The sequence below is a fragment of the Pezoporus occidentalis genome, unplaced genomic scaffold, assembly GCF_034315485.1.
Source record: "Pezoporus occidentalis ecotype Australia unplaced genomic scaffold, CSIRO_AGI_Poc_V1 ctg432, whole genome shotgun sequence".
NCBI classification, from domain to species: Eukaryota; Metazoa; Chordata; class Aves; order Psittaciformes; family Psittacidae; genus Pezoporus; species Pezoporus occidentalis.
The window spans coordinates 15,214-43,043 of NW_026915761.1; the positions used below are offsets into that span (position 1 = coordinate 15,214).

The 27,830-nt window shown below is 55.4% G+C and overlaps 1 protein-coding gene and 2 long non-coding RNA genes across 3 annotated transcripts in view; 1 reads left to right on the forward strand and 2 right to left on the reverse strand.

The window, feature by feature from the left end:
• Positions 1-2,687: 2,687 nt before the first annotated feature.
• LOC134171970 (uncharacterized) lies at positions 2,688-3,305 on the forward strand. Its single transcript, XR_009967785.1, has 3 exons — positions 2,688-2,823; positions 3,009-3,106; positions 3,149-3,305. It is a non-coding gene; the product is annotated as an uncharacterized LOC134171970 (long non-coding RNA).
• Positions 3,306-6,197: 2,892 nt separating this feature from the next.
• The window catches only part of GABBR1 (gamma-aminobutyric acid type B receptor subunit 1), a 29,413-nt gene continuing 7,780 nt past the window's right edge, over positions 6,198-27,830 (reverse strand). Inside the window, exons 5-21 of the mRNA XM_062634647.1 lie at positions 24,591-24,725; positions 23,668-23,838; positions 21,368-21,469; positions 20,388-20,453; positions 19,999-20,190; positions 18,381-18,623; positions 18,188-18,251; positions 16,080-16,157; positions 15,825-15,975; positions 14,987-15,119; positions 13,024-13,140; positions 12,821-12,928; positions 12,111-12,204; positions 11,862-11,989; positions 10,958-11,086; positions 10,097-10,240; positions 6,198-6,487 (exon numbers count right to left, since the gene is read on the reverse strand). Coding sequence (XP_062490631.1) covers positions 6,221-6,487; positions 10,097-10,240; positions 10,958-11,086; positions 11,862-11,989; positions 12,111-12,204; positions 12,821-12,928; positions 13,024-13,140; positions 14,987-15,119; positions 15,825-15,975; positions 16,080-16,157; positions 18,188-18,251; positions 18,381-18,623; positions 19,999-20,190; positions 20,388-20,453; positions 21,368-21,469; positions 23,668-23,838; positions 24,591-24,725 — 2,322 coding nt within the window. The 3' untranslated portion in view covers positions 6,198-6,220. The remainder of the gene's footprint in view (positions 6,488-10,096; positions 10,241-10,957; positions 11,087-11,861; positions 11,990-12,110; positions 12,205-12,820; positions 12,929-13,023; positions 13,141-14,986; positions 15,120-15,824; positions 15,976-16,079; positions 16,158-18,187; positions 18,252-18,380; positions 18,624-19,998; positions 20,191-20,387; positions 20,454-21,367; positions 21,470-23,667; positions 23,839-24,590; positions 24,726-27,830) is intronic.
• LOC134171976 (uncharacterized) lies at positions 12,396-12,792 on the reverse strand. The gene is made up of 3 exons (XR_009967795.1): positions 12,668-12,792; positions 12,516-12,574; positions 12,396-12,460 (listed from the first exon to the last, which is right to left on the reverse strand). It is a non-coding gene; the product is annotated as an uncharacterized LOC134171976 (long non-coding RNA).

Below are 27,830 nucleotides of genomic sequence, written 5' to 3' on the forward strand. Positions count from 1 at the left end.
ATGCAACCCCCCCCATATCCCATACCCCATATTCCCTACCCCATATCCCATAACCCCCTGCTCCATATCCCATACACCATACCGCCTATCCCATTACCCCATATCCTATACTATCCCATATCCTATAATACCCCATATCCCATACCCCCTATCCCATACTATCCCATAATACCCCCTATCCCATTACCCCATATCCCATACTATCCCATAACCCATAATACCCCATATCCCATACCCCCTATCCCATTACCCCATATCGCATACCCTCTATCCCATAATATCCCATAATACCCCCATCCCATTACCCCATATCCCATACTATCCCATACCCCATAATACCCCGTACCCCCATCCCATTGCCTCATATCCCATAATACCCCATATCCCATACCCCCTATCCCATTACCCCATATCCCATAATACCCCCTATCCCATACCCCCTATCCCATTACCCCATATCACATACCCCCTATCCCATACCCCCTATCCCATAATATCCCATAATACCCCCTATCCCATTACCCCCTATCCCATACTATCCCATATCCCATAATACCCCATACCCCCATCCCATTACCCCATAACCCATAATACCCCATATCCCATACCCCCTATCCCATTACCCCATATCCCATAATACCCCATATCCCATACCCCCTATCCCATTACCCCATATCCCATAATACCCCCTATCCCATATCCCATAATACCCCATACCCCTATGCCCCCTATCCCTAAAGTCCTCCTAGCACCCGCTGACGTCAACGCCATCTCGACCTCTGATTGGCCGATAGGCGCCAGCCTCTCCAATCGCGGCCGTGGCTTCCCCACCGCTTCCATGTGTGGGGCTGGGGACCGGGGGGGTGGCCGTTTCCATGGAGGGGCCATGGAGAGGGGGGGACAGGGGTGTCTGTGGGGCTGCAATGGGGCACTTGGGGGGGGGGGGGGGCTCCAGGCTGCAATTGGATGCAGGAACAATCAGATTCAGGAACAGTCGGATCCAGGAACAGTTGGATCCAGGAGCAATTGGACCCAGGAACAATCGGATCCGGGTACAATCAGACCCAGGAACAGTTGCATCCAGGAACAGTCGGACCTGGGAATGATTGGACCCAGGAACAATTGGACCTGGAAACAGTTGGATCCAGGAACAATCGGATTCAGGAACAGTCAGATCCAGGAGCAATCGGATCTGGGAACAATCAGATCCGGGAACAATCGGACCCCGGAACCGTTGGACCCAGGAACAATCAGATGCAGAAACAGTTGGATCCAGGAGCAGCTGGACCCAGGAACAATCGGATCCAGGAACAATCGGAGCCAGGAACAGTTGGACCCCCAGGGACAATTGGATCCAGGAACAATCAGACCCGGACAGTTGGATACAGAAGCAACTGGCCCCAGGAGCAATTGGATCTGGGAACAGTTGGACCCAGGAACAATCGGATCCAGGTACAATCAGACCTGGGAACAATTGTATCCAGGAGCAATTGGATGCAGGAACAATCAGATCGAGGAACACTTGGACCCAGGAACAATTGGACCTGGGGACAATCAGATCCAGGAACAATCGGATGCGGGATTGGTTGGATCCAGGAACAGTTGGACCCAGGAACAATCGGATCCAAGAACAACTGGACCGGGGGACAATCGGATCCAGGAACAATCGGACTTGGGAACGGTTGGCTCCAGGACCAGTTGGACCCAGGAACAACCAGAGCTGGGAACAATTGGATTCAGGAACACCCAAACCCAGGACCCTTTTGGGCCCCAATCTCCTCACCCTACACCATGAAGCCACCTCTGGCTGTACCATGGGTACCCCCAACACCCCCCGCCCCATTGAAACACCACACAAGACACAGGCGAAGAAGCAAGGGTCCGGTTGTCCACACAAGTGCGACTGTACAAGAGGAACCAGACCCTGGCTACAACAGTCAGCGCGTCCAGGATCCAAACCACCCCCACACACACACACTTCCGGTTGTGACCTACAGCCGGACTATAAAGCATTAACACCCCCCCCCCAACCCCGGTTGTACGAACAACCGCCCCCAAACAGCCGCTCGCGACAGCCGGTGCTATAGGGCTTGGTTGTACGGGCAGGTTGTGCGCTACAGTCGGACACATGGCGCTACGAGGGGGGGACACCCCAACCACACCGGTACAATGGGGGGGGGGCTACAGGCGGAGCTGGTTGTAGGGGGAGAGGACAAGGTATGGGTCCACCATAGGGGATGACCATAGAGGGATGGGTTGACTGTAGGGGACAGCTATAGGGGGTAGGGGTCAACTGTAGGCAATGGGTTGGCCATAGGGGATGACTGTAGGGTACATGGGTCCGCCATAGGGGATGACCATAGGGGACAGCTATAGGGGACATGGGTCGGTTGTAGGCGCAATGGGTCCACCATAGGGGATGGCCGTAGGGGGCTGGGATGACTGTAGGGGCAATGGGGTTGACCATAGGGGCGATGGGACCACCATAGGGGATGGCTGTAGGGGGGCTTGGATGACTGTAGGGGCAATGGGACCACCACAGGGAACGGCTGTAGGGAGATGGGGCGACTGTAGGGGCAATGGGTCGACCATAGGGGTTGACTGTAGGGGGCAAGGATCCACCATAGGGGACGACTGTAGGGGCTTGGGTTGACCATAGGGGCAATGGGGCAACCGTAGGGGAGGGCTGTAGGGGTTGGGTTGACCATAGGGGACTCCTGCGACAACAGGCGGAGGCGGGTGACACCCGGAGCCACGTGATAGGCCAAGAGACCCAGACCCAGGGCAAGAGGGTCCAACCCCTGTAATTACCCCCTTCCCATTGTAATTACCCCCTTCCCATTCTAATTACCCCCCTTTCCCATAGCAGTTACCCCATTCCCATTGTAATTACCCCTTTCCCATTGTAATTACCCCTTTCCCATTGTAATTACCCCATTCCCATTGTAATTCCCCCCATTCCCATTGTAATTCCCCCATTCCCATTGTAATTACCCACTTCCCCATAGTAATTACCCCTTCCCATTGTAATTACCCCATTCCCATTGTAATTACCTCATTCCCATTGTAATTACCCCATTCCCATTGTAATTACCCCTTTCCCATTGTAATTACCCCATTCCCATTGTAATTACCCACTTCCCCATAGTAATTACCCCTTCCCATTGTAATTACCCCATTCCCATTGTAATTACCCCATTCCCATTGTAATTATCCCCTTCCCATTGGAATTACCCCCTTCCCATTGGAATTACCCCATTCCCATTGTAATTACCCCATTCCCATTGTAATTATCCCCTTCCCATTGGAATTACCCCCTTCCCATTGGAATTACCCCATTCCTATTGTAATTACCCCCTTCCCCATAGTAATTACCCCTTCCCATTGTAATTACCCCATTCCCATTGTAATTACCCCCCTTCCCATTGTAATTACCCCCTCCCGATTGTAATTACCCCCTTCCCATTATAATTATCTCCTTCCTGTTGTAATTAACCCCTTCCCCATAGTAATTGCCCCCTTCCCATTGTAATTACCCCATTCCGATTGTAATTACCCCCTTCCCGTTGTAATTATCCCATCCCAATTGTAATTAACCCCTTCCCATTGTAATTAACCCCTTCCCATTGTAATTACCCCATTCCCATTGTAAATACCCCTTTCCCATTGTAAATACCCCATTCCCATTCTAAGTACCCCCTTCCCCATAGTAATTGCCCCCTTCCCATTGGAATTACCCCCACGTTAATTACCCCATGTTAATTAACCCCCAAATGTTAATTACCCCTGGGGGGGTCACTTACAGAGCAGGTAGACCCCATATTTACCCCCTCCCATTGCAATTACCCCTATTTTCATCACCCCCCCCATTGCAATTATCCCCATGCTAATTACCCCCATATTAATTACCCCATGTTAATTACCCCCCATGCTAATTACCCCGAGGGGGGGTCACTTATAGAGCAGAAAGACCCCATATTTACCCCCTCCCATTGTAATTACCCCCCCTTTTAATCACACCCATATTAGTGAGCCCACATTAATTACCCCCCCCATGCTAATTACCCCACGTTAATTACCCCGAGGGGGGGGTCACTTATAGGGCAGATAGACCCCCTATTTCCCCCCCTCCCATTGCAATTACCCCCCCTTTTCAACACCCCCCATTTCAATCACCCCCCTATTAATGACCCCCATGTTAATTACCCCATGTTAATTACCCCCCCATGCTAATTGCCCCACGTTAATTGCCCCACGGAGGGGTCACTTATAGAGCAAATAGACCCCCTATTTCCTCCCCCAATTGTAATTACCCCCTATTTTCATCACCCCCTATTGCAATGACCCCCATGTTAATTACCCCACATTAATTACCCCCCATGCTAATTACCCCACGTTAATTACCCCGAGGGGGGGGTCACTTATAGGGCAGATAGACCCCCTATTTCCCCCCCTCCCATTGCAATTACCCCCCCTTTTCAACACCCCCCTTTTCAATCACCCCCCTATTAATGACCCCCATATTAATTACCCCCCCATGCTAATTGCCCCACGTTAATTGCCCCATGGAGGAGTCACTTATAGAGCCGATAGACCCCCTATTTCCTCCCCTCCCATTGCAATTACCCCCCCTTTTCAACACCCCCCTTTTCAATCACCCCCCTATTAATGACCCCCATGTTAATTACCCCACATTAATTACCCCCCCATGCTAATTGCCCCACGTTAATTGCCCCATGGAGGGGTCACTTATAGAGCCGATAGACCCCCTATTTCCCCCCCTCCCATTGCAATTACCCCCCCTTTTCAACAGCCCCCTTTTCATTCACCCCCCTATGAATGACCCCCATGTTAATGACCCCATGTTAATTACCCCCTATGCTAATTGCCCCACATTAATTGCCCCATGGAGGGGTCATTTATAGAGCCGATAGACCCCATATTTACTCCCCCAATTGTAATTACCCCCTATTTTCATCCCCCCCATTGCAATTACCCCCATGTTAATTACCCCCATATTAATTACCCCCCCATGCTAATTGCCCCACATTAATTGCCCCATAGAGGGGTCACTTATAGAGGCGATAGACCCCCTATTTCCCCCCCTCCCATTGCAATTACCCCCCCTTTTCAACACCCCCCTTTTCAATCACCCCCCTATGAATGACCCCCATGTTAATTCCCCCCCCATGCTAATTGCCCCACATTAATTGCCCCATGGAGGGGTGACTTATAGAGCCGATAGACCCCCTATTTCCCCCCCTCCCATTGCAATTCCCCCCCCTTTTCAACACCCCCCATTTCAATCAGCCCCCTATTAATGACCCCCATGTTAATTACCCCACATTAATTACCCCCCCATGCTAATTACCCCACGTTAATTACCCCCATGGAGGGGTCACTTATAGAGCCGATAGACCCCATATTTACTCCCCCTATGAATGACCCCCATGTTAATTCCCCCCCCCATGCTAATTGCCCCACATTAATTGCCCCATGGAGGGGTGACTTATTGTGTATCCCCCCTCCCATTGCAATTCCCCCCCCCTTTTCAACACCCCCCATTTCAATCAGCCCCCTATTAATGACCCCCATGTTAATTACCCCACATTAATTGTAATTACCCCCTATTTTCATCCCCCCCATTGCAATTACCCCCATGTTAATTACCCCCACATTAATTACCCCCCCATGCTAATTACCCCACATTAATTGCCCCATGGAGGGGTCACTTATAGAGCCGATAGACACCATATTTACCCCCCTCCCATTGCAATTACCCCCCAATTTAATCACCCCCCTTTTCAATCACCCCCTTATGAATGACCCCCATGTTAATTACCCCACATTAATTACCCCCCCATGCTAATTGCCCCACATTAATTGCCCCATGGAGGGGTGACTTATAGAACCGATAGAGCCCCTATTTCCCCCCCTCCCATTGCAATTACCCCCTATTTTCATCCCCCCCATTGCAATTACCCCCATGTTAATTACCCCACCTTAATTACCCCCCCATGCTAATTACCCCACGTTAATTACCCCGAGGGGGGCGTCACTTATAGGGCAGATAGACCCCCTATTTCCCCCCCTCCCATTGCAATTACCCCCCTTTTCAACACCCCCCTTTTCAATCACCCCCCTATTAATGACCCCCATGTTAATTACCCCCCATGCTAATTGCCCCACGTTAATTGCCCCATGGAGGGGGGGGTCAGGGTCACTTATAGAGCAGATGCACGCGGCTCCCGTCGCAGTTGCCCCTGCCCATCTTGTCGGCCTGCTCGGCCACGAGGCAGCGGACGAGGGGCAGGCTCTGGGGGTAGAAGGGACCCCCCGGTGGGGTGGGCGCCCCCTGCTGGTGGGGGTCGCTGGTGGTGCCGCTGGTGGTGCCGGTGATGGAGGAGGAGGAGGAGGAGCGGCGCCGGGAACGGAGCTGCTGCCGGGCCTGGAGCTGCTGCCGGAGCTCGGAGACGCGCTCCTGTTTCTGGAGGGGGGGGGGGGGGAAGAAGAGGGGGTCAATGGGGAGGGGGAGGGGGGGAATCACCCCAGGGTACAGCCCCCCAAGTTACAGCGCCCCCAAGTTACAGCGCCCCCAAGTTACAGCCCTCCCAAGTTACAGCCCCACCAAGGTACAGCCGCCAAAGTTAGAGCCCCCCAAAGTTAGAGCCCCCCAAGGTACAGCCCCCCAAGTTACAGCCCACCAAGTTACAGCCCCCCCAAGTTACAGCGCCCCCAAGTTAAAGCCCACCCAAGTTACAGCCCCCCAAGCTACACCCTTTGAGCTCCACCTTTCAATCTGCACCCTTCAAGCTCCATCCTTCAATCTACACCCTTCAAGCTACACCCTTCAAGCTACACCCTTCCATCTACACCCTCCAATCTACACCCTTCCATCTCCAATCTACACCCTTCAATCTACACCATTCAATCTACACCATTCAATCTACACCTCCAATCTACCCCCTTCCAATCTACACCCTTCCAATCTACACCTCCAATCTACACTTCCAATCTACACCCTTCCAATCTACACCCTCCAATCTCCACTCTTCAATCTCCAATCTACAACCTTCAACCTCCACCCTTCAATCTACAACCTCCAATCTACACGCTTCAATCTACACCTCCAATCTACACCCTTCCATTCTACACCCTCCAATCTACACCCTCCAATCTACACCCTCCAATCTACACCCTTCCAATCTACACCCTCCAATCTACACCCTTCCAATCTACACCCTCCAATCTACACCCTCCAATCTACACCCTCCAATCTACACCCTTCCATCTACACCCTTCCAATCTCCACCCTTCAATCTACACCCTTCCATCTACACCCTCCAATCTACACCTCCAATCTCCACCCTCCAATCTCCACCCTCCAATCTACACCCTTCAATCTACACCCTTCCATGTACACCCTTCTATCTACACCCTTCAATCTACACCCTCCAATCTACACCCTTCCATCTACACCCACCAATCTACACCTCCAATCTCCACCCTCCAATCTACACCCTTCAATCTACACCCTCCAATCTACACCCTTCCATCTACACCCACCAATCTACACCCACCAATCTACACCCTTCAATCTACAACCTTCAATCTACAACCTTCAACCTCCACCCGTCAAGCTTCACCCTCCAATCTACACCCTTCCATCTACACCCTCCAATCTCCACCCTCCAATCTACACCCTTCAACCTACACCCTTCAATCTACACCTCCAATCTACACCCTTCCAATCTACACCCTCCAATCTACACCCTTCCATCTCCAATCTACACCCTCCAATCTACACCCTCAAATCTACACCCTCCAATCTACACCCTCCAATCTACACCCTAAAATCTCCACCCTTCCAATCTCCACCCTCCAATCTACACCCTCCAATCTACACCCTCCAATCTCCACCCTCCAATCTACACCCTTCAATCTCCACCCTCCAATCTACACCCTTCCATCTACACCCTCCAATCTACACCCTTCCATCTACACCCTTCAATCTACACCCTCCAATCTACACCCTTCCATCTACACCCTTCAAGCTACACCCTTCAATCTACACCCTTCCATCTACACCCTTCAATCTGCACCCTCCAATCTACACCCTTCCATCTACACCCTTCAATCTGCACCCTCCAATCTACACCCTTCCATCTACACCCTCCAATCTACACCCTTCAATCTACACCTCCAATCTACACCCTTCCATCTACACCCTCCAATCTACACCTCCAATCTACACCCTTCCATCTACACCCTCCAATCTACACCCTCCAATCTACACCTCCAATCTACACCCTTCCATCTACACCCTCCAATCTACACCCTCCAATCTACACCTCCAATCTACACCCTTCAATCTACACCCTCCAATCTACACCCTTCCATCTACACCCACCAATCTACACCTCCAATCTCCACCCTCCAATCTACACCCTTCCATCTACACCCTCCAATCTACACCCTTCCATCTACACCCTTCCATTCTACACCCTCCAATCTACACCCTTCCATCTACACCCTTCAAGCTACACCCTTCAATCTACACCCTTCCATCTACACCCCTCAATCTACACCCTTCCATCTACACCCTTCCATCTACACCCTCCAATCTACACCCTCCAATCTACACCCTCCAATCTACACCTCCAATCTACACCCTTCAATCTACACCTCCAATCTACACCCTTCCAATCTACACCCTCCAATCTACACCTCCAATCTACACCCTTCCATTCTACACCCTCCAATCTACACCCTCCAATCTACACCCTTCAATCTACACCTTTCCATCTACACCCTTCCATCTACATCCTCCAATCTACACCTCCAATCTACACCTCCAATCTACACCCTCCAATCTACACCCTCCAATCTACACTCTCCAATCTCCACCCTCCAATCTACACCGTTTCATCTACACCCTTCCATCTACACCCTCCAATCTACACCCTCCAATCTTCACCCTCCAATCTACACCCTCCAATCTACACCCTTCCATCTACACCCTTCAATCTACACCTCCAATCTACACCCTCCAATCTCCACCCTCCAATCTACACCTCCAATCTACACCCTTCCAATCTACACCCTCCAATCTACACCCTCCAATCTACACCCTTCCATCTCCAATCTACACCTCCAATCTCCACCCTCCAATCTACACCCTTCCATCTACACCCTTCCATCTCCACCCTCCAATCTCCACCCTCCAATCTACACCCTCCAATCTACACCTCCAATCTACACCCTTCCATCTCCAATCTACACCCTTCAATCTACACCCTCCAATCTACACCCTTCCAATCTACACCCTTCCAATCTACACCTCCAATCTACACCCTCCAATGTACACCTCCAATCTACACCCTCCAATCTCCACTCTTCAATCTCCAATCTACAACCTTCAATCTACAACCTTCAACCTCTACCCTTCAATCTACAACCTCCAATCTACACCCTTCAATCTACACCCTCCAATCTACACCCTTCAATCTCCAATCTCCACCCTCCAATCTCCACCCTTCCACCCACACCCTTCCAGCTCCACCCTTCAACCTACACCTCCAATCTACACCCTCCAATCTACACCCTCCAATCTCCACCCTTCCATCTACACCTCCAATCTCCACCCTCCAATCTCCACCCTCCAATCTACACCTCCAATCTACACCCTTCCATCTACACCCTCCAATCTCCACCCTTCCATCTCCAATCTACACCCTTCAATCTACACCCTCCAATCTACACCCTTCCATCTCCAAACTACACCTCCAATCTACACCCTCCAATCTACACCCTTCCGTCTCCAATCTACACCCTTCAATCTACACCCTCCAATCTACACCCTTCCATCTCCAAACTACACCTCCAATCTACACCCTCCAATCTACACCCTTCCATCTCCAAACTACACCTCCAATCTACACCCTCCAATCTACACCCTTCCATCTCCAAACTACACCCTCCAATCTACACCCTTCAATCTACACCCTTCCATCTCCAATCTACACCCTCCAATCTCCACCCTTCCACCCACACCCTTCCAGCTCCACCCCTCCTTCCTCCCCCTCCGCCCCCCAACCTCGGCAATGATCTTCTCCAGCTCCCGGTTCTCCTTCTCCAGGAGCCGGGATTTCTCCTCCTCGTTGTTGTTGGTGGACGAGCCGGTCTTCATGGTGTCCTGCTGCTCCGACTGCCACTCGCCGCGCGTGATGAGGCGACGCATCTGCAACCGCCGCCCTCAGCCATGGGGCTATGGGGCACCCAATGGGGCTACCGCCGCCCAATGGGGCTATGGGGCACCCAATGGGGCTACCGGCGCCCAATGGGGCTACCGGCGCCCAATGGGGCTATGGGGCACCCAATGGGGCTATGGACACTCAATGCGGCTACCGGCACCCAATGGGGCTATGGGGCACCCAATGGGGCTACCGGCACCCAATGGGGCTACGGGGCACCCAATGGGGTTACCGGCACCCAATGGGGCTATGGGGCACCCAATGGGGCTACCGGCACCCAATGGGGCTATGCGGCACCCAATGTGGCTATGGGGCACCCAATGGGCCTATGGCTACCCAACGGGCCTATGCCTACCGAATGGGCCTATGGCTACACAATGGGCCTATGGCACCCAATGGGCCTATGGCACCCAATGGGCACACCGATGAACCCTATGGCCACCCAATGGGCCTACGGCCACCCAATGGTCCTATGGCACCCAATGGGCCTATGGCTACCCAATGGGCCTATGGCACCCAATGGGCCTATGGCCACCCAGTGGACCTATGGTCACCCAATGGGCCTATGGCACCCAATGGGCCTATGGCCACCCAGTGGCCCTATGGAATGTTGGGTACTCACCTACACCCTTTGGGATGCTGGGTCCTCCCCAGCCCCATTAGGAACCCTTGGACCCCCCCCCATCCCTCGTCCCCGCCATCACCTTGGGCACGAAGAGGACCACCAAGGTGATGTAGGAGGAGAAGACAACAGCCAATGAGGCGAAGGCGAAGGCCGCATCCTGTTGGCTGCTCAGGATCATGGTGACGGGCGCCGTGATGAGGCAGAGGACCTAGGGGGTGGAAGGAGATGGGGTCACCAATGGCCACCAGTGGTCACCAATGGCCACAATGGCCACCAATGGTAGCCAATAGCAGCCAATGGTGGCCAATGGACGCCAATGGTCACCAATGGTCATCAGTGGTCCCAATGGCCACCAATGGTCACCAACGGTAGTCAATGGTCACCAGTGGTCAACAATGGTTGCCAATGGTCCCAATGCCACCAATGGTCGCCAACGGTAGCCAATGGTCACCAATGGCCACCAATGGTAGCCAATAGCAGCCAATGGTGGCCAATGGACACCAATGGCCACCAATGGTCACCAATGGTAGCCAATGGTCAACAATGGTCAACAATTGTTGCCAGTGGTCCCAATGGCCACCAATGGCCACCAATGGTCAACAATGGTCAACAATGGTTGCCAATGGTCCCAATGGCCACCAATGGCCACCAATGGTCAACAATAGTTGCCAATGGTCACCAATGGTCACCAATGGTCCCAATGGCCACCAATGGCCACCAACGGTCATCAATGGCTGCCAATGGTCACCAATGGTCACCAATGGTCCCAATGGCCACCAATGGCCACCAATGGTCATCAATGGCTGCCAATGGTCACCAATGGTCCCAATGGCCACCAATGGTCCCAATTGTCCAAATGGCCATCAATGGTCACCAATGGCCACCAACGGCCACCAATGGCCACCGATGGCCACCAATAGCCACCAATGGCCGCCAGCGGGCTGTGGGGTGAAGAGCAGAGCAGGGGGTGATGGAGAACTCACCGCCACGTTGTAAATGGCCATCCCCACCGCTCGGTGGTCGTTGATCTTCTCAGTGGACACGCTCTTGGTTTCATAGGCCAAGAAGATGCCCAAGAGCAGGAGCAAGCCCTTGAAGCCATAGAAGATCCCTTTTGGATGAAGGAATGGGTCAAACAAGGACCATCCAATGGCTTTCCATGGACCTCCATGGCCATCGACCCAATGGGGACCCCCGCCCCCCCCAACCATGGAGCCCTCCTTGATGCCCACCAAGCCAAGTGTTCATCTTGGTGGAGCTGCAGTGCTCCAGTTGGGGCAGGATGGAGACGTCCGTGTCCGTCTTGGGCTCCTCCTTGGTGAACTCCTATGGGGATATGGGGGGGGGACAAAAGGGGGCGGGGGGGGGGTTGGGGTGGGGTTGGATTGTCCCCCAAGCAGCACCTCAACACCTTGAGGACCTCCCTCTACATTGAATGGCCCCACAACACCATGCCCATGCCCCAACACCTTGACTGTGACCCCAAGGCCTTGACCATGCCCAACACCTTGACCATGCCCCACACCTTGACCATGCCCCAACACCTTGACTGTGACCCCAACACCTTGACCATGCCCAACACCTTGACTGTGACTCCAACACCTTGACCATGCCCCAAAACCTTGACCATGCCCAACACCTTGACCATGCCCCAACACCTTGACTGTGACCCCAACACCTTGACCATGCCCAACACCTTGACTGTGACCCCAACACCGTGACCATGCCCAACACCTTGACTGTGACCCCAACACCTTGACCATGCCCCAACACCTTGACCATGCCCAACACCTTGACCATGCCCCCAACACCTTGACCATGCCCCCAACACCTTGACCATGCCCAACACCTTGACCATGCCCCCAACACCTTGACCATGCCCAACACCTTGACCGTGACCCCAACACCTTCACCATGCCCAACACCATGCCCATGCCCCCACCTCAATGGTGCGATGCAATGGGTCCACGATCTGCCAGATGACCAAGGTGACCACGTCCAGCCCCACCAGCAGCCCCACGGTGGCATAGAGCTTCCACGGCTCCAAGGTCTATGGGGGAGGAGGGGGGAGAACACCACCATCACCATCACCATCAAGGACCCCCATTGGGCTCCTCTTTGAGCCCATCCCCTTCTTCTCCTCACCTTCCTCTTCTCCTTCTTCTCATCCTTCTTGGTGAAGACCGTGTGGACCCACCAGATCTTGGTGAACATGCTCCCATAGGCCAGGCTGAAGCCAAGGCCCAGGAGCCACAGGCGGGCCTATAGGAAGAGGGGTAGGAGATGGGGTAGGCTTGGTTGGACCTCCCCATCCCCACCATTGACCCCCATTGAGGTGTCCCCAACGAGCACCCCCAATGCTCCTCCTCTTGCCCCCATCCCCACCATTGACCCCCATTGAGGTGTCCCCATCGAGCACCCCCAATGCTCCTCCTCTTGCCCCCATCCCCACCATTGACCCCCATTGAGGTGTCCCCATCCAGCACCCCCAATGCTCCTCCTCTTGCCCCCATCCCCACCATTGACCCCCATTGAGGTGTCCCCATCGAGCACCCCCAATGCTCCTCCTCTTGCCCCCATCCCCACCATTGACCCCCATTGGGGTGTCCCCATCGAGCACAGCCAATGCTCCTCCTCTTGCCCCCATCCCCACCATTGACCCCCATTGGGGTGTCCCCATCGAGCACCCCCAATGCTCCTCCTCTTGCCCCCATCCCCACCATTGACCCCCATTGGGGTGTCCCCATCGAGCACCCCCAATGCTCCTCCTCTTGCCCCCATCCCCACCATTGACCCCCATTGAGGTGTCCCCATCGAGCACCCCCAATGCTCCTCCTCTTGCCCCCATCCCCACCATTGACCCCCATTGGGGTGTCCCCATCGAGCACCCCCAATGCTCCTCTTGTTGCCCCCATCCCCACCATTGACTCCCATTGGGGTGTCCCCATCGAGCACCCCCAATGCTCCTCCTCTTGCCCCCATCCCCACCATTGACCCCCATTGGGGTGTCCCCATCGAGCACCCCCAATGCTCCTCCTCTTGCCCCCATCCCCACCATTGACCCCCATTGGGGTGTCCCCATCCAGCACCCCCAATGCTCCTCCTCTTGCCCCCATCCCCACCATTGACTCCCATTGGGGTGTCCCCATCGAGCACCCCCAATGCCCCTCCTCTTGCCCCCATCCCCACCATTGACCCCCATTGGGGTGTCCCCATCGAGCATCCCCAATGCTCCTCTTGCCCCCATCCCCACCATTGACCCCCATTGGGGTGTCCCCATCGAGCACCCCCAATGCTCCTCCTCTTGCTCCCATCCCCACCATTGACCCCCATTGGGGTGTCCCCATCGAGCACCCCCAATGCTCCTCCTCTTGCCCCCGTCCCCACCATTGACCCCCATTGGGGTGTCCCCATCCAGCACCCCAAATGCTCCTCCTCTTGCTCCCATCCCCACCATTGACCCCCATTGGGGTGTCCCCATCGAGCACCCCCAATGCTCCTCTTGTTGCCCCCATCCCCACCATTGACCCCCATTGGGGTGTCCCCATCGAGCACCCCCAATGCTCCTCTTGTTGCCCCCATCCCCACCATTGACCCCCATTGGGGTGTCCCCATCCAGCACCCCCAATGCTCCTCCTCTTGCCCCCATCCCCACCATTGACCCCCATTGGGGTGTCCCCATCGAGCACCCCCAATGCTCCTCCTCTTGCCCCCATCCCCACCATTGACCCCCATTGTGGTGTCCCCATCCAGCACCCCCAATGCTCCTCCTCTTGCCCCCATCCCCACCATTGACCCCCATTGGGGTGTCCCCATCCAGCACCCCCAATGCTCCTCTTGTTGCCCCCATCCCCACCATTGACCCCCATTGGGGTGTCCCCATCGAGCACCCCCAATGCTCCTCCTCTTGCCCCCATCCCCACCATTGACCCCCATTGGGGTGTCCCCATCGAGCATCCCCAATGCTCCTCTTGCCCCCATCCCCACCATTGACCCCCATTGGGGTGTCCCCATCGAGCACCCCCAATGCTCCTCCTCTTGCCCCCATCCCCACCATTGACCCCCATTGGGGTGACCCCATCGAGCACCCCCAATGCCCCCCCTGTACCTGGCACACGAAGGGGAACAGGCCGGGTCCAATGTGGTAGCCATCGAGGCCAAGGGGGTAGACGGCGGCCAAGGCCAAGGTGCACCCCACGGCGGTCATGTTGTTCAGGTAGGGCTGGGAGTTCTGGATGTACCTGCAGGAGAGCCCCCGTGGCACCTATAGGGCCCCTATAGGGCCACCTACAGCTGGAGGTCCTATAGGGCCACCTACAGCTTGAGGTCCTATAGGGCCATCGACAGCTGGAGGTCCTATAGGGCCATCGACAGCTTGAGGTCCTATAGGGCCTTCGACAGCTTGAGGTGCTATAGGGCCACCTACAGCTTGAGGTGCTATAGGGCCACCTACAGCTTGAGGTCCTATAGGGCCATCGACAGCTTGAGGTCCTGTAGGGCCATCTACAGCTTGAGGTCCTATAGGGCCATCGACAGCCTTGGTGGCACCTTGAGGTCCTATAGGGCCATCAACAGCCTTGGTGGCACCTGAAGGTCCTATAGGGCCATCGACAGCCTTGGTGGCACCTTGAGGTCCTATAGGGCCATCGACAGTCTTGATGGCACCTGAAGGTCCTATAGGGCCATCTACAGCCTTGGTGGCACCTTGAGGTCCTATAGGGCCATCGACAGTCGTGATGGCACCTGAAGGTCCTATAGGGCCATCTACAGTCTTGAAGGCACCTGAAGGTCCTATAGGGCCATCTACAGCCCTGAAGGCACCCAAAGGTCCTATAGGGCCACCTACAGCCCTAATGTGACCTGAAGGTCCTATAGGGCCATCGACAGCCTTGGTGGCCCCCAAAAGGTCCCATAGGCCCTGACTGACCCCAACGCCAAGCACCGACCTGACGTGCCCGTTGTAGATGTTGAAGGCCAAGCAGATGATGGCCAAGAGGATGCCCAAGGAAGCCAACACGGAGACGGAGATGAAGAGCTTCTGGGACAGGAAGCGGAAGGTGGTGATGACCTTGGTGTAGTCGGCTGGTGGGGAACCGCCTGTAGACCCCATAGCACCATGAAGGGACCATAGGGTCTTCTCCCCCACCCTCCCCGGCCCCATAGAAGGGACGTGGGAAGACCCCCTTGGTGGCCCCACTCACCAATCCACTTGTCATTGTTGTACCAGGAGAGGTTGTCCTTGGTGCTGTCGTAGTAACCGATCTTCTTGTAGACACCTCCTATGGGGGGAGAAGATGGGGGGCAGGTTGGAATCACCCATCGCGCCCCATAGGGAGGGGTTCTTCGTGCTCAGATGGAGCCCCACACCCAGCATCTTCGAGAAGGACGTTGGTGGAGGACATGGGGCCACCACTGGGCTCCCCTATGGAGACCTATGGAGAGCACCCAATGATGATGATGATGATGATGAGCTCCATAGGGCCATCAAGAAGGACCCTGACTGAGGACATGGGGCCACCATTGGGTTCCCCTATGGAGATCACCCCATGATGATGATGATGATGAGCTCCATAGGGCCATCAAGAAGGACCCTGACTGAGGACATGGGGCCATCATTGGGTTCCCCTATGGAGATCACCCAATGATGATGATGATGAGCTCCATAGGGCCATCAAGAAGCACCTTGATTGAGGACATGGGGCCACCATTGGGTTCCCCTATGGAGAGCACCCAATGATGATGATGATGATGATGAGCTCCATAGGGCCATCAAGAAGGACCCTAATTGAGGACATGGGGCCACCATTGGGTTCCCCTATGGAGAGCACCCAATGATGATGATGATGATGAGCTCCATAGGGCCATCAAGAAGCACCTTGATTGAGGACATGGGGCCACCATTGGGTTCCCCTATGGAGAGCACCCAATGATGATGATGATGATGATGAGCTCCATAGGGCCATCAAGAAGGACCCTGACTGAGGACATGGGGCCACCATTGGGCTCCCCTATGGAGAGCACCCAATGATGATGATGATGATGAGCTCCATAGGGCCATCAAGAAGGACCCTGACTGAGGACATGGGGCCACCATTGGGTTCCCCCATGGAGAGCACCCAATGATGATGATGATGATGATGAGCTCCATATGGCCATCAAGAAGGACCCTGACTGAGGACATGGGGCCACCATTGGGCTCCCCTATGGAGAGCACCCAATGATGATGATGATGATGATGAGCTCCATAGGGCCATCAAGAAGGACCCTGACTGAGGACATGGGGCCATCATTGGGTTCCCCTATGGAGAGCACCCAATGATGATGATGATGATGATGAGCTCCATAGGGCCATCAAGAAGGACCCTGACTGAGGACATGGGGCCACCATTGGGTTCCCCTATGGAGAGCACCCAATGATGATGATGATGATGATGAGCTCCATAGGGCCATCAAGAAGGACCCTGATTGAGGACATGGGGCCACCATTGGGTTCCCCTATGGAGAGCACCCAATGATGATGATGATGATGATGAGCTCCATAGGGCCATCAAGAAGGACCCTGACTGAGGACATGGGGCCACCATTGGGTTCCCCTATGGAGAGCACCCAATGATGATGATGATGATGATGAGCTCCATAGGGCCATCAAGAAGGACCCTAATTGAGGACATGGAGCCACCATTGGGTTCCCCTATGGAGAGCACCCAATGATGATGATGATGATGATGAGCTCCATAGGGCCATCAAGAAGGACCCTGACTGAGGACATGGGGCCACCATTGGGCTCCCCTATGGAGAGCACCCAGTGATGATGATGATGATGATGAGCTCCATAGGGCCATCAAGAAGCACCTTGATTGAGGACATGGGGCCACCATTGGGCTCCCCTATGGAGATCACCCAATGATGATGATGATGATGATGAGCTCCATAGGGCCATCAAGAAGGACCCTGACTGAGGACATGGGGCCACCATTGGGTTCCCCTATGGAGAGCACCCAATGATGATGATGATGATGATGAGCTCCATAGGGCCATCAAGAAGGACCCTGATTGAGGACATGGGGCCACCATTGGGCTCCCCTATGGAGATCACCCCATGATGATGATGATGGCTCCATCAAGGACCACTTCTTCATGGTGAAGGAGACCAAGCCTTGCCAGAAGAGGTGCCCAAGGAGGCGATGGCCACCTTTGCTCCTCCCCTTTGCTGCCACCCACGGTCCCCATCACCCACCCCATTGCTGACACCCAACATGACCCAACCCCACCACGGACCTTTGAGCTTACCCCAAGGCCCTTCACCCACCTTGGAGCTGCTCGATGAGCGTCCAGGCCATGCGGGAGCCGCTGGCGTCGAAGACAACGTGGCCCTGTGGGGACGGGGATGGAGACAATGGGGCCGTGGGGGACCTCCGAAAGGCCCCTCTCCCTATGGAAGGGACCCCATGGTGGACCCCTGGGTGGAGGACGAGCGCCATGGGGAGAGGGAAGGGACGCACCGAGACGCCCTCGAAGGCGGAGGAGTTGAGGGCCCGGTAGATCTCGTCGGTGATGTTCTTGTTGTTGTAGTTGAAGTCCTCCAAGCGCAACCCCTTCTTCAGGAGCTCCGTGGAGGTCTTGTTGAGGGCCAAGGCCAAGGCCCAGATGGCGTCGTAGGCCAAGGGGGCCTCTTGGAAGCCCCCCGTCTCCTCCGGGTTCTTCCCCAGCCTCTTCTGTAGCTTCTCGATGAACTCCTGCGAGGTCTGAAGAGGGAGGAGAGGAGAGGGGGTGGGATGGATGGGGTGGGATGGGTCGGGTTGGATTGCATTGGGATGGGTTGGGTTGGGTAGGATGGGATGGATGGGGTGGGATGGGTCGGGTTGGATTGCATTGGGATGGGTTGGGTTCGGTAGGATGGGATGGATGGGATGGGGTGGGATGGGTCGGGTTGGGTAGGATGGGATGGATGGGATGGGGTGGATTGCATTGGGATGGGTTGGGTTGGGTAGAATGGGATGGATGGGATGGGATGGGTCGGGTTGGATTGCATTGGGATGGGTTGGGGTGGGTAGGATGGGATGGATGGGATGGGGTGGATTGCATTGGGATGGGTTGGGTTCGGTAGGATGGGATGGATGGGATGGGGTGGGATGGGTTGGATTGCATTGGGATGGGTTGGGTTGGGTAGGATGGGATGGGATGGATGGGTTGGGATGCGTTGGGATGGGTTGGGTTGGGTAGGAGGGGATGGATGGGGTGGGATGGGTCAGGTTGGACTGCATTGGGATGGGTTGGGTTGGGTAGGATGGGATGGATGGGGTGGGATGGGTCGGGTTGGATTGCATTGGGATGGGTTGGGGTGGGATGGATGGGGTGGGATGGGTTGGGTTGGGTAGGATGGGATGGATGGGATGGGGTGGGATGGGTCAGGTTGGATTGCATTGGGATGGGTTGGGGTGGGTAGGATGGGATGGATGGGATGGGGTGGATTGCATTGGGATGGGTTGGGTTGGGTAGAATGGGATGGATGGGATGGGATGGGTCGGGTTGGATTGCATTGGGATGGGTTGGGGTGGGTAGGATGGGATGGATGGGATGGGGTGGATTGCATTGGGATGGGTTGGGTTGGGTAGAATGGGATGGATGGGATGGGATGGGTCGGGTTGGATTGCATTGGGATGGGTTGGGGTGGGTAGGATGGGATGGATGGGATGGGGTGGGATGGGGTGGGTTGCATTGGGATGGGTTGGGTTGGGTAGGAGGGGATGGATGGGATGGGGTGGGATGGGTTGGATTGCATTGGGATGGGTTGGGTTGGGTAGGAGGGGATGGATGGGATGGGATGGCTTGGGATGGGGTGGGTTGGATGGGATGGGATGGGTTGGATTGCATTGGGATGGGTTGGATGGGATGGGTTGGGTAGGATGGGATGGTGTGGATAGGATTGGTTGGGGTGTGATGTGTTGGAAGGGATGGGTTGGATGGGATGGATTGGATGAGATGGGATGGGATGGGGTGGGATGGATGGGATGGGATGGGTTGGATGGGTTGGTTTGGGATGGGCTGGATGGGGTGGGGTGGGATGGGTTGGGTTGGGATGGGCTGGAGCTCCCAGCTGGCTCCAGGATGGCCTTGTACCATGTTGGAGATGCTGCGGGTGTTCTCGGGGTTGAGCATCACGATCTCGGTGGTGACGTGGCCTTCAACGGCTTCGGCCATCTCAGCCTCAGTGCAGTTGATGGCCGGGTCCTTGATGCGGAACCAGTTGTCCGCGTACCAACCAATGAGGAACCAGACGTACTTCTTGCCATAGAGCTTCTCCTTGTAGACCTGCGGGGGGCTCCAGCATCCCGCATCCATCCATAGATCCATCCATCATCATCCATCATCATCATCCATCATCCATCATCCATCCACCACATTCACATCTACCCACCCTTACATCCATCGATGCCACCATCTTCCTCCCCACACATCCCTTTGCTCCGCCCCATAACCACCCAATGTCCCCATATGCCACCCCTCACCTCGCAGAAGACTTTCCGTGCCTCAGTCTCATAGAAGAGCCCCACGATGATGCGGGCATCCTGGCGCTGCAGGAGACAATGAGCTGGGGTGGGACTTCTGCCGCCGAGGGGGTCATCAGTCATCATCATCCATCATTATCCATCATTCATCCATCATCCATCATCCATCCATCATCCATCATCCATCCATCATCCATCATCCATCCATCATCCGTCCACCATCCATCCATCATCCATCATTATCCATCATTCATCCATCATCCATCATCCATCATCCATCCATCATCCATCCATCATCCATCCATCCATCCATCATCCATCATCCATCCCCATCCATCATCCATCCATCCATCATCCATCCATCCATCATCCATCCATCCATCCATCATCCATCATCCATCCCCATCCATCATCCATCCATCCATCCATCCATCCATCCATCATCCATCCATCCATCATCCATCCATCCATCCATCATCCATCATCCATCCCCATCCATCATCCATCCATCCATCCATCCATCCATCCATCATCCATCCATCATCCGTCCATCCATCATCATCCATCATCCATCACCCATCCATCATCCATCACCCATCCATCATCCATCCATCATCCATCCATCCATCCATCATCCATCATCCATCATTCATCCATCATCCATCCATCCATCATCCATCCATCCATCCATCATCCATCCATCATCCATCATCCATCATCCATCATCCATCCATCACCCATCCACCCATCCATCCATCATCCATCCATCACCCATCATCCATCATCCATCATCCATCCATCACCCATCCATCATCCATCCATCATCCATCCATCATCATCCATCATCCATCCATCACCCATCCATCATCATCCATCATCCATCCATCCATCCATCATCCATCACCCATCCATCACCCATCCATCACCCCAACGGTTGCAGGTCCATGGGGAGCACACAGGTGCCACGGACCCGGCCTCACCTTGAGGTTGCGCACCGGCGCCGCGGGGTCGGAGAAGAAGCTCTGCCTGAAGGTGATCTCCAACCCGGCCTCCTTCACCCGCTGGTCCAGGTCATCCAGGGTCTGGTGGTGGGACCAAGGCAGGAGAAGCAGGGTGGCACCAAGGGGAAGACAGCAAAGAGTGAGGCCGAGGTGAGGGGGGCACCAAGCAATGGGCTTCTCGGTGGGGTTGGCGTTGGACACCACCGTGATGGGCTTGGGGTGGTCGTTGGGGGGTCATTGGGTTGGTTTTGGGTCGTCGTTGGGGGGTCATTGGGTTGGTTTTGGGTGGTCGTTGGGGGGTCATTGGGTGCCATTGGGTTGGTTTTGGGGGGTCATTGGGTGCCATTGGGTTGGTTTTGGGTGGTCATTGGGTGGTCGTTGGGTGGTCATTGGGTGCCATTGGGTGGGGTTGGGCTGGTTGTTGGGGGGTCATTGGGTTGGTTTTGGGTGGTCGTTGGGGGGTCATTAGGTGGGTTTTGGGTGGTCGTTGGGGGGTCATTGGGTTGGTTTTGGGTGGTCGTTGGGGGGTCATTGGGTGCCATTGGGTGGGGTTGGGCTGGTTGTTGGGGGGTCATTGAGTTGGTTTTGGGTGGTCGTTGGGGGGTCATTGGGTGCCATTGGGTTGGTTTTGGGTGGTCATTGGGTGGGGTTGGGCTGGTTGTTTGGGGGTCATTGGGTTGGTTTTGGGTGGTCGTTGGGGGGTCATTGGGTGCCATTGGGTGGGGTTGGGCTGGTTGTTGGGGGGTCATTGAGTTGGTTTTGGGTGGTCGTTGGGTGGTCATTGGGTGCCATTGGGTTGGTCTTGGGGGGTCATTGGGTGCCATTGGGTTGGTTTTGGGTGGTCATTGGGTGGTCGTTGGGTGGTCATTGGGTGCCATTGGGTGGGGTTGGGCTGGTTGTTGGGGGGTCATTGGGTGGGTTTGGGCTGGTTGTTGGGTGGTCATTGGACAGCCGTTGGGTGTTCTTAGGTGGTCATTGGGTGCCATTGGGTTGGTTTTGGGTGGTCGTTGGGGGGTCATTGGGTGCCATTGGGTTGGTTTTGGGTGGTCGTTGGGGGGTCATTGGGTGCCATTGGTTGGGGTTGGGCTGGTTCTTGGGTGGTCACTGGACAGCCATTGGATGTTCTTAGGTGGTCATTGGGTGGTCACTGGGTGTTCTTGGGTGCTCATTGGGTCCACGTTGGGTGCTCGTTGGGTGCCCATTGGGCGCTCATTGGGTGCTCATTGGGTGCTCTTTGGGCACTCACTGAGTGCTCATTGGGTGGTCTTTGGGTGTTCATTGGGTGGCTGTCAGGCAATCATTGGGTGTTCACTGGGTGCTAATTGGGTGGTCTTTGGGTGTTCATTGGGTTCCCATTTGGTGCTCATTGGGTGCTCTTTGGGCACTCATTGGGTGCTCATTGGGCGCTCTTTGGGCACTCATTGGGTGCTCATTGGGCGCTCTTTGGGTGATCATTGGGCGCTCTTTGGGTGATCATTGGGTGCCCACTGGGTGCTCATTGGGCGCTCTTTGGGTGCTCGTTGAGCGCTTATCGGTTGTTCATTGGGTTCCCACTGGGTGCTCATTGGGTTCCCATTGGGTGCTCATTGTGTGCTCATTGGGTGCTCTTTGGGCACTCATTGGGTGCTCTTTGGGCACTCATTGGGCGCCCATTGGGTCCTCATTGTGTGCTCATTGGGTACCCTTTGGGCACTCATTGGGGGCTCTTTGGGCACTCATTGGGCACTCATTGGGTGCTCTTTGGGCACTCATTGGGCTCTCATTGGATGCTCTTTGGGCGCCCATTGGGCTCTCATTGGGTGCTCTTTGGGCGCTCATTGGGCTCTCATTCGGTGTTCATTGGGCGCCCATTGGGCACTCATTGTGTGCTCATTGGGCACCCATTGGGCTCTCATTGGGTGCTCTTTGGGCTCTCATTGGGCTCTCATTGGGTGCTCTTTGGGCGCTCATTGGGCTCTCATTGCGTGTTCATTGGGCGCCCATTGGGCACTCATTGTGTGCTCATTGGGCACCCATTGGGCTCTCATTGGGTGCTCTTTGGGCTCTCATTGGGCACTCATTGGGGGCTCTTTGGGCGCTCATTGGGCACTCATTGTGTGCTCTTTGGGTGCTCATTGGGTGCTCTTTGGGCACTCATTGGGTGCTCATTGGGCACTCATTGGGCTCTCATTGGGCACTCATTGGGGGCTCTTTGGGCGCTCATTGGATGGTCTTTGGGCTCTCATTGGGTGCTCATTGGGCGCCCATTGGTCACTCAATGGGTGCCCCCCCCCCCGTACCGAGGTGAAGACCTCCGTGGTCTGCTGGATGGTGGCGATCTTGGTCCAGCCCCACTTCTTGAAGAGCTGCACGCGGGTGGGGTTGTGCAGCGTGGCCGAGGGGTGGGTGCGGAAGAAGGTGGGGAAGCGTTGCCGATTGGACAGCGCCGGGGAGCTGGAGCCGTACGAGAGCTGCGGGCACGGGCCCACGCCATGGGGATGGGATGGAGGGGAGCAAAGAGCTCCTCCGCCTCCCACCCCATGGGGCACCGTCCGTTGAGGAGGCTGCCCCGAGCCCCTGTGTTCAGCCTGACCCATAACCAATACCCCATATCCCATATGCCATACCCCATACCCCATATCCCATATCCCATACCCTATACCCCACACCTCATACCCCATATCCCATACCCCACACCCCATATCCCATATCCCATACCCAATACCCCATACCCCATATCCCATGTCCCATACTCTATACCCCATACCCCATATCCCATGTCCCATACTCCGTATCCCATATCCCATACCCCATACCCCACACCCCATATCCCATACCCAATACCCCATACCCCATATCCCATACCCAATACCCCATACCCCATATCCCATGTCCCATACTCCATATCCCATATCCCATACCCCATACCCCATATCCCATATCCCATACCCCACACCCATATCCCATACCCCATATCTCATGCCCCATATCCCACACCCCATATCCCATACCCAGTACCCCATACCCCATATCCCATGTCCCATATCCCATATCCCATACCCCATACCCCACACCCCATATCCCATACCCCATATCTCATGCCCCATATCCCATACCCAATACCCCATACCCCATACCCCATATCCCATATCCCATACCCCATAACCCATATCCCACACCCCATACCCCACACCCCACACCCCATAGGACCCCATATCCTCACCACGATGAGGTTCCACATCCGAGCAGCCTCGGCCACCAGTGTGGAGACGCTGCTGCAGCCGGGCATGAGGATGATCTTGATGGGGTCGTTGTAGAGCAGCTCATAGAGGTACTTGGTGGCTTGGCCAGGGTCACACTGGGGTGGTGGGGACATCACAATGGGGTCGAGGGTATCACAATGGGGTCAAGGGCATCATAAAGGGGTTGGGGGCATCACAATGGGGGTGAGGGCATCACAATGGGGGTGAGGGCATCACAATGGGGGTGAGGGCATCATAAAGGGGGTGGGGGCATCACAATGGGGGTGAGGGCATCGCAATGGGGTCGAGGGTATCACAATGGGGGTGAGGGCATCACGATGGGGTCGAGGGTATCACAATGGGGGTGAGGGCATCACAATGGGGTCGAGGGTATCACAATGGGGTCAAGGGCGTCATAAAGGGGGTGAGGGCATCACAATGGGGTTGGGGGCATCACAATGGGGGTGAGGGCATCACAATGGGGTTGGGGGCATCACAATGGGGGTGAGGGTATCACAATGGGGGTGAGGGCATCACAATGGGGGTGACGGCATCACAATGGGGGTGAGGGTATCACAATGGGGTCGAGGGCATCACAATGTGGGTGAGGGCATCACAATGGGTTTGGGGGCAGCATAAAGGGGTTGCGGGCCTCACAATGGGGTCGGGGGCATCACAATGGGGGTGAGGGCATCACAATGGGGTTGGGAGCATCATAAAGGGGGTGAGGGCATCACAATGGGGTTGGGGGCATCACAATGGGGTTGAGGGCATCACAATGGGGTTGAGGGCATCACAATGGGGGTGAGGGCATCACAATGGGGCTGGGGGCATCACAATGGGGGTGAGGGCATCATAAAGGGGGTGAGGGCATCACAATGGGGTCGAGGCATCACAATGGGGTTGGGGACATCACAATGGGGGTGAGGGCATCACAATGGGGGTGAGGGCATCACAATGGGGTTGGGAGCATCGTAAAGGGGGTGAGGGCATCACAATGGGGGTGAGGGTATCACAATGGGGTCGAGGGCATCACAATGGGGGTGAGGGCATCACAATGGGGTCGAGGGCATCACAATGGGTTTGGGGGCAGCATAAAGGGGTTGGGGGCATCACAAAGGGGTTGAGGGCATCATAAAGGGGTTGGGAGTATCATGAAGGGCTTGGGGGCATCACAAAGGGGTTGGGGGCATCACAATGGGGTTGAGGGCATCACAATGGGGTCGAGGGCATCACAAAGGGGTCGAGGGCATCACAATGGGGGTGAGGGCATCACAATGGGGGTGAGGGCATCACAATGGGGGTGAGGGCGTCATAAAGGGGGTGAGGGCATCACAATGGGGGTGAGGGCATCACAATGGGGTTGGGAGCATCACAATGGGGGTGAGGGCGTCATAAAGGGGGTGAGGGCATCACAATGGGGTTGAGGGCATTACAATGGGGGTAAGGGCATCACAATGGGGTCGAGGGTATCACAATGGGGTTGGGAGCATAATAAAGGGGGTGAGGGCATCACAATGGGGGTGAGGGCATCACAATGGGGTCGAGGGCATCACAACGGGGGAGAGGGCATCACAATGGGGAAGAGGGCATCACAATGGGGGTAAGGGCATCACAATGGGGGTAAGGGCATCACAATGGGGGTGAGGGCATCACAATGGGGTCGAGGGCATCATAAAGGGGTTGGGGGTATCATAAAGGGGTTGGGGGCATCACAATGGGTGTGAGGGCATCACAATGGGGGTGAGGGCATCACAAAGGGGTTGGGGGCATCACAATGGGGTTGAGGGTATCACAATGGGGGTGAGGGCATCACAATGGGGTTGGGAGCATCATAAAGGGGGTGAGGACAACCCCCCCCCCCCAACCCCTCCAACCCATCCCAACCACCCCCCCCCATTGGATCCACGCTTCCCGGTGTTCCCGATCCATCCCATCCCCCCCCATTCCCGCTGTTTCCCGGGGGGGGGGGGGGGGGGGGGATGAATAATTCAGGACACGGATGCTCCTGGTGCCGTTGCCGTGGCAACCGGAGCCAGGACCCAGCAGCATCCGGTTGCCATAGCAACCGCGGGGGGGGGGATTAAGAAGGGGGTTGGGAGGGGGTGAAGGACAAATAGGGCTCAATGACCCCCCTCTTCCCCATAGATCTGCCCCATAGATCTGCCCTATAGACCCCCATAATGGTGCCAGGCCCCCGCTGCTCTATATATTGATGTAACCCCTCTGCTCCTGCCCCATAGATCTGCCCCTTAAGCTCTCCATGGCTTACCCGGCCCTATAGAGGCAAAAGCCTGCCCCATATATTTGCCCTATAGAGGCAACAGCCTGCCCCATATCCTTGCCCTATAGAGGCAACAGCCTGCCCCATATCCTTGCCCTATAGAGGCAATATCCTGCCCCATATCCTTGCCCTATAGAGGCAATAGCCTGCCCCATATCCTTGCCCTATAGAGGCAATAGCCTGCCCCATATATTTGCCCTATAGAGGCAACAGCCTGCCCCATATCCTTGCCCTATAGAGGCAACAGCCTGCCCCATATCCCTGCCCTACAGAGGCAACAGCCTGCCCCATATCCTTGCCCTATAGAGGCAACAGCCTGCCCCATATCCCTGCCCTACAGAGGCAATAGCCTGCCCCATATCCTTGCCCTATAGAGGCAACAGCCTGCCCCAAATCCTGCCCCATATCCCAGCACTTCTTGCTGTTCCATTGCCACCATGCCTCACTGTCCCCCTGCCCCATTCCCAGCTCCACCATCACCTTCATCACCCCATCACCTCCTCCATCCCCTTCGGCACCCCATCATCATCATCACCCCACCACCCCCATCATCCCATCACCTCCATCACCATCTTCATCACCCCATGGAGCACTTCCATCACCATCGCCCCTTCATCACCTCCATCACCTCCATCACCCCATCACCACCGCCATCACCTTCATCACCCCATCACCTCCATCACCACCTTCATCACCCCATGGAGCACTTCCATCACCATCGCCCCTTCATCACCTCCATCATCTCCATCACCCCATCACCACCGCCATCACCTTCATCACCCCATCACCTCCATCCCCTTCAGCACCCCATCATCATCATCCCACCTCCATCACTGCCTTCATCACCCCATGAGTGCTTCCATCCCCATTGCCCCTTCATCACCTCCATCACCCCATCATCACCTCCATCACCTCCATGACTGCATCACCTCCATCA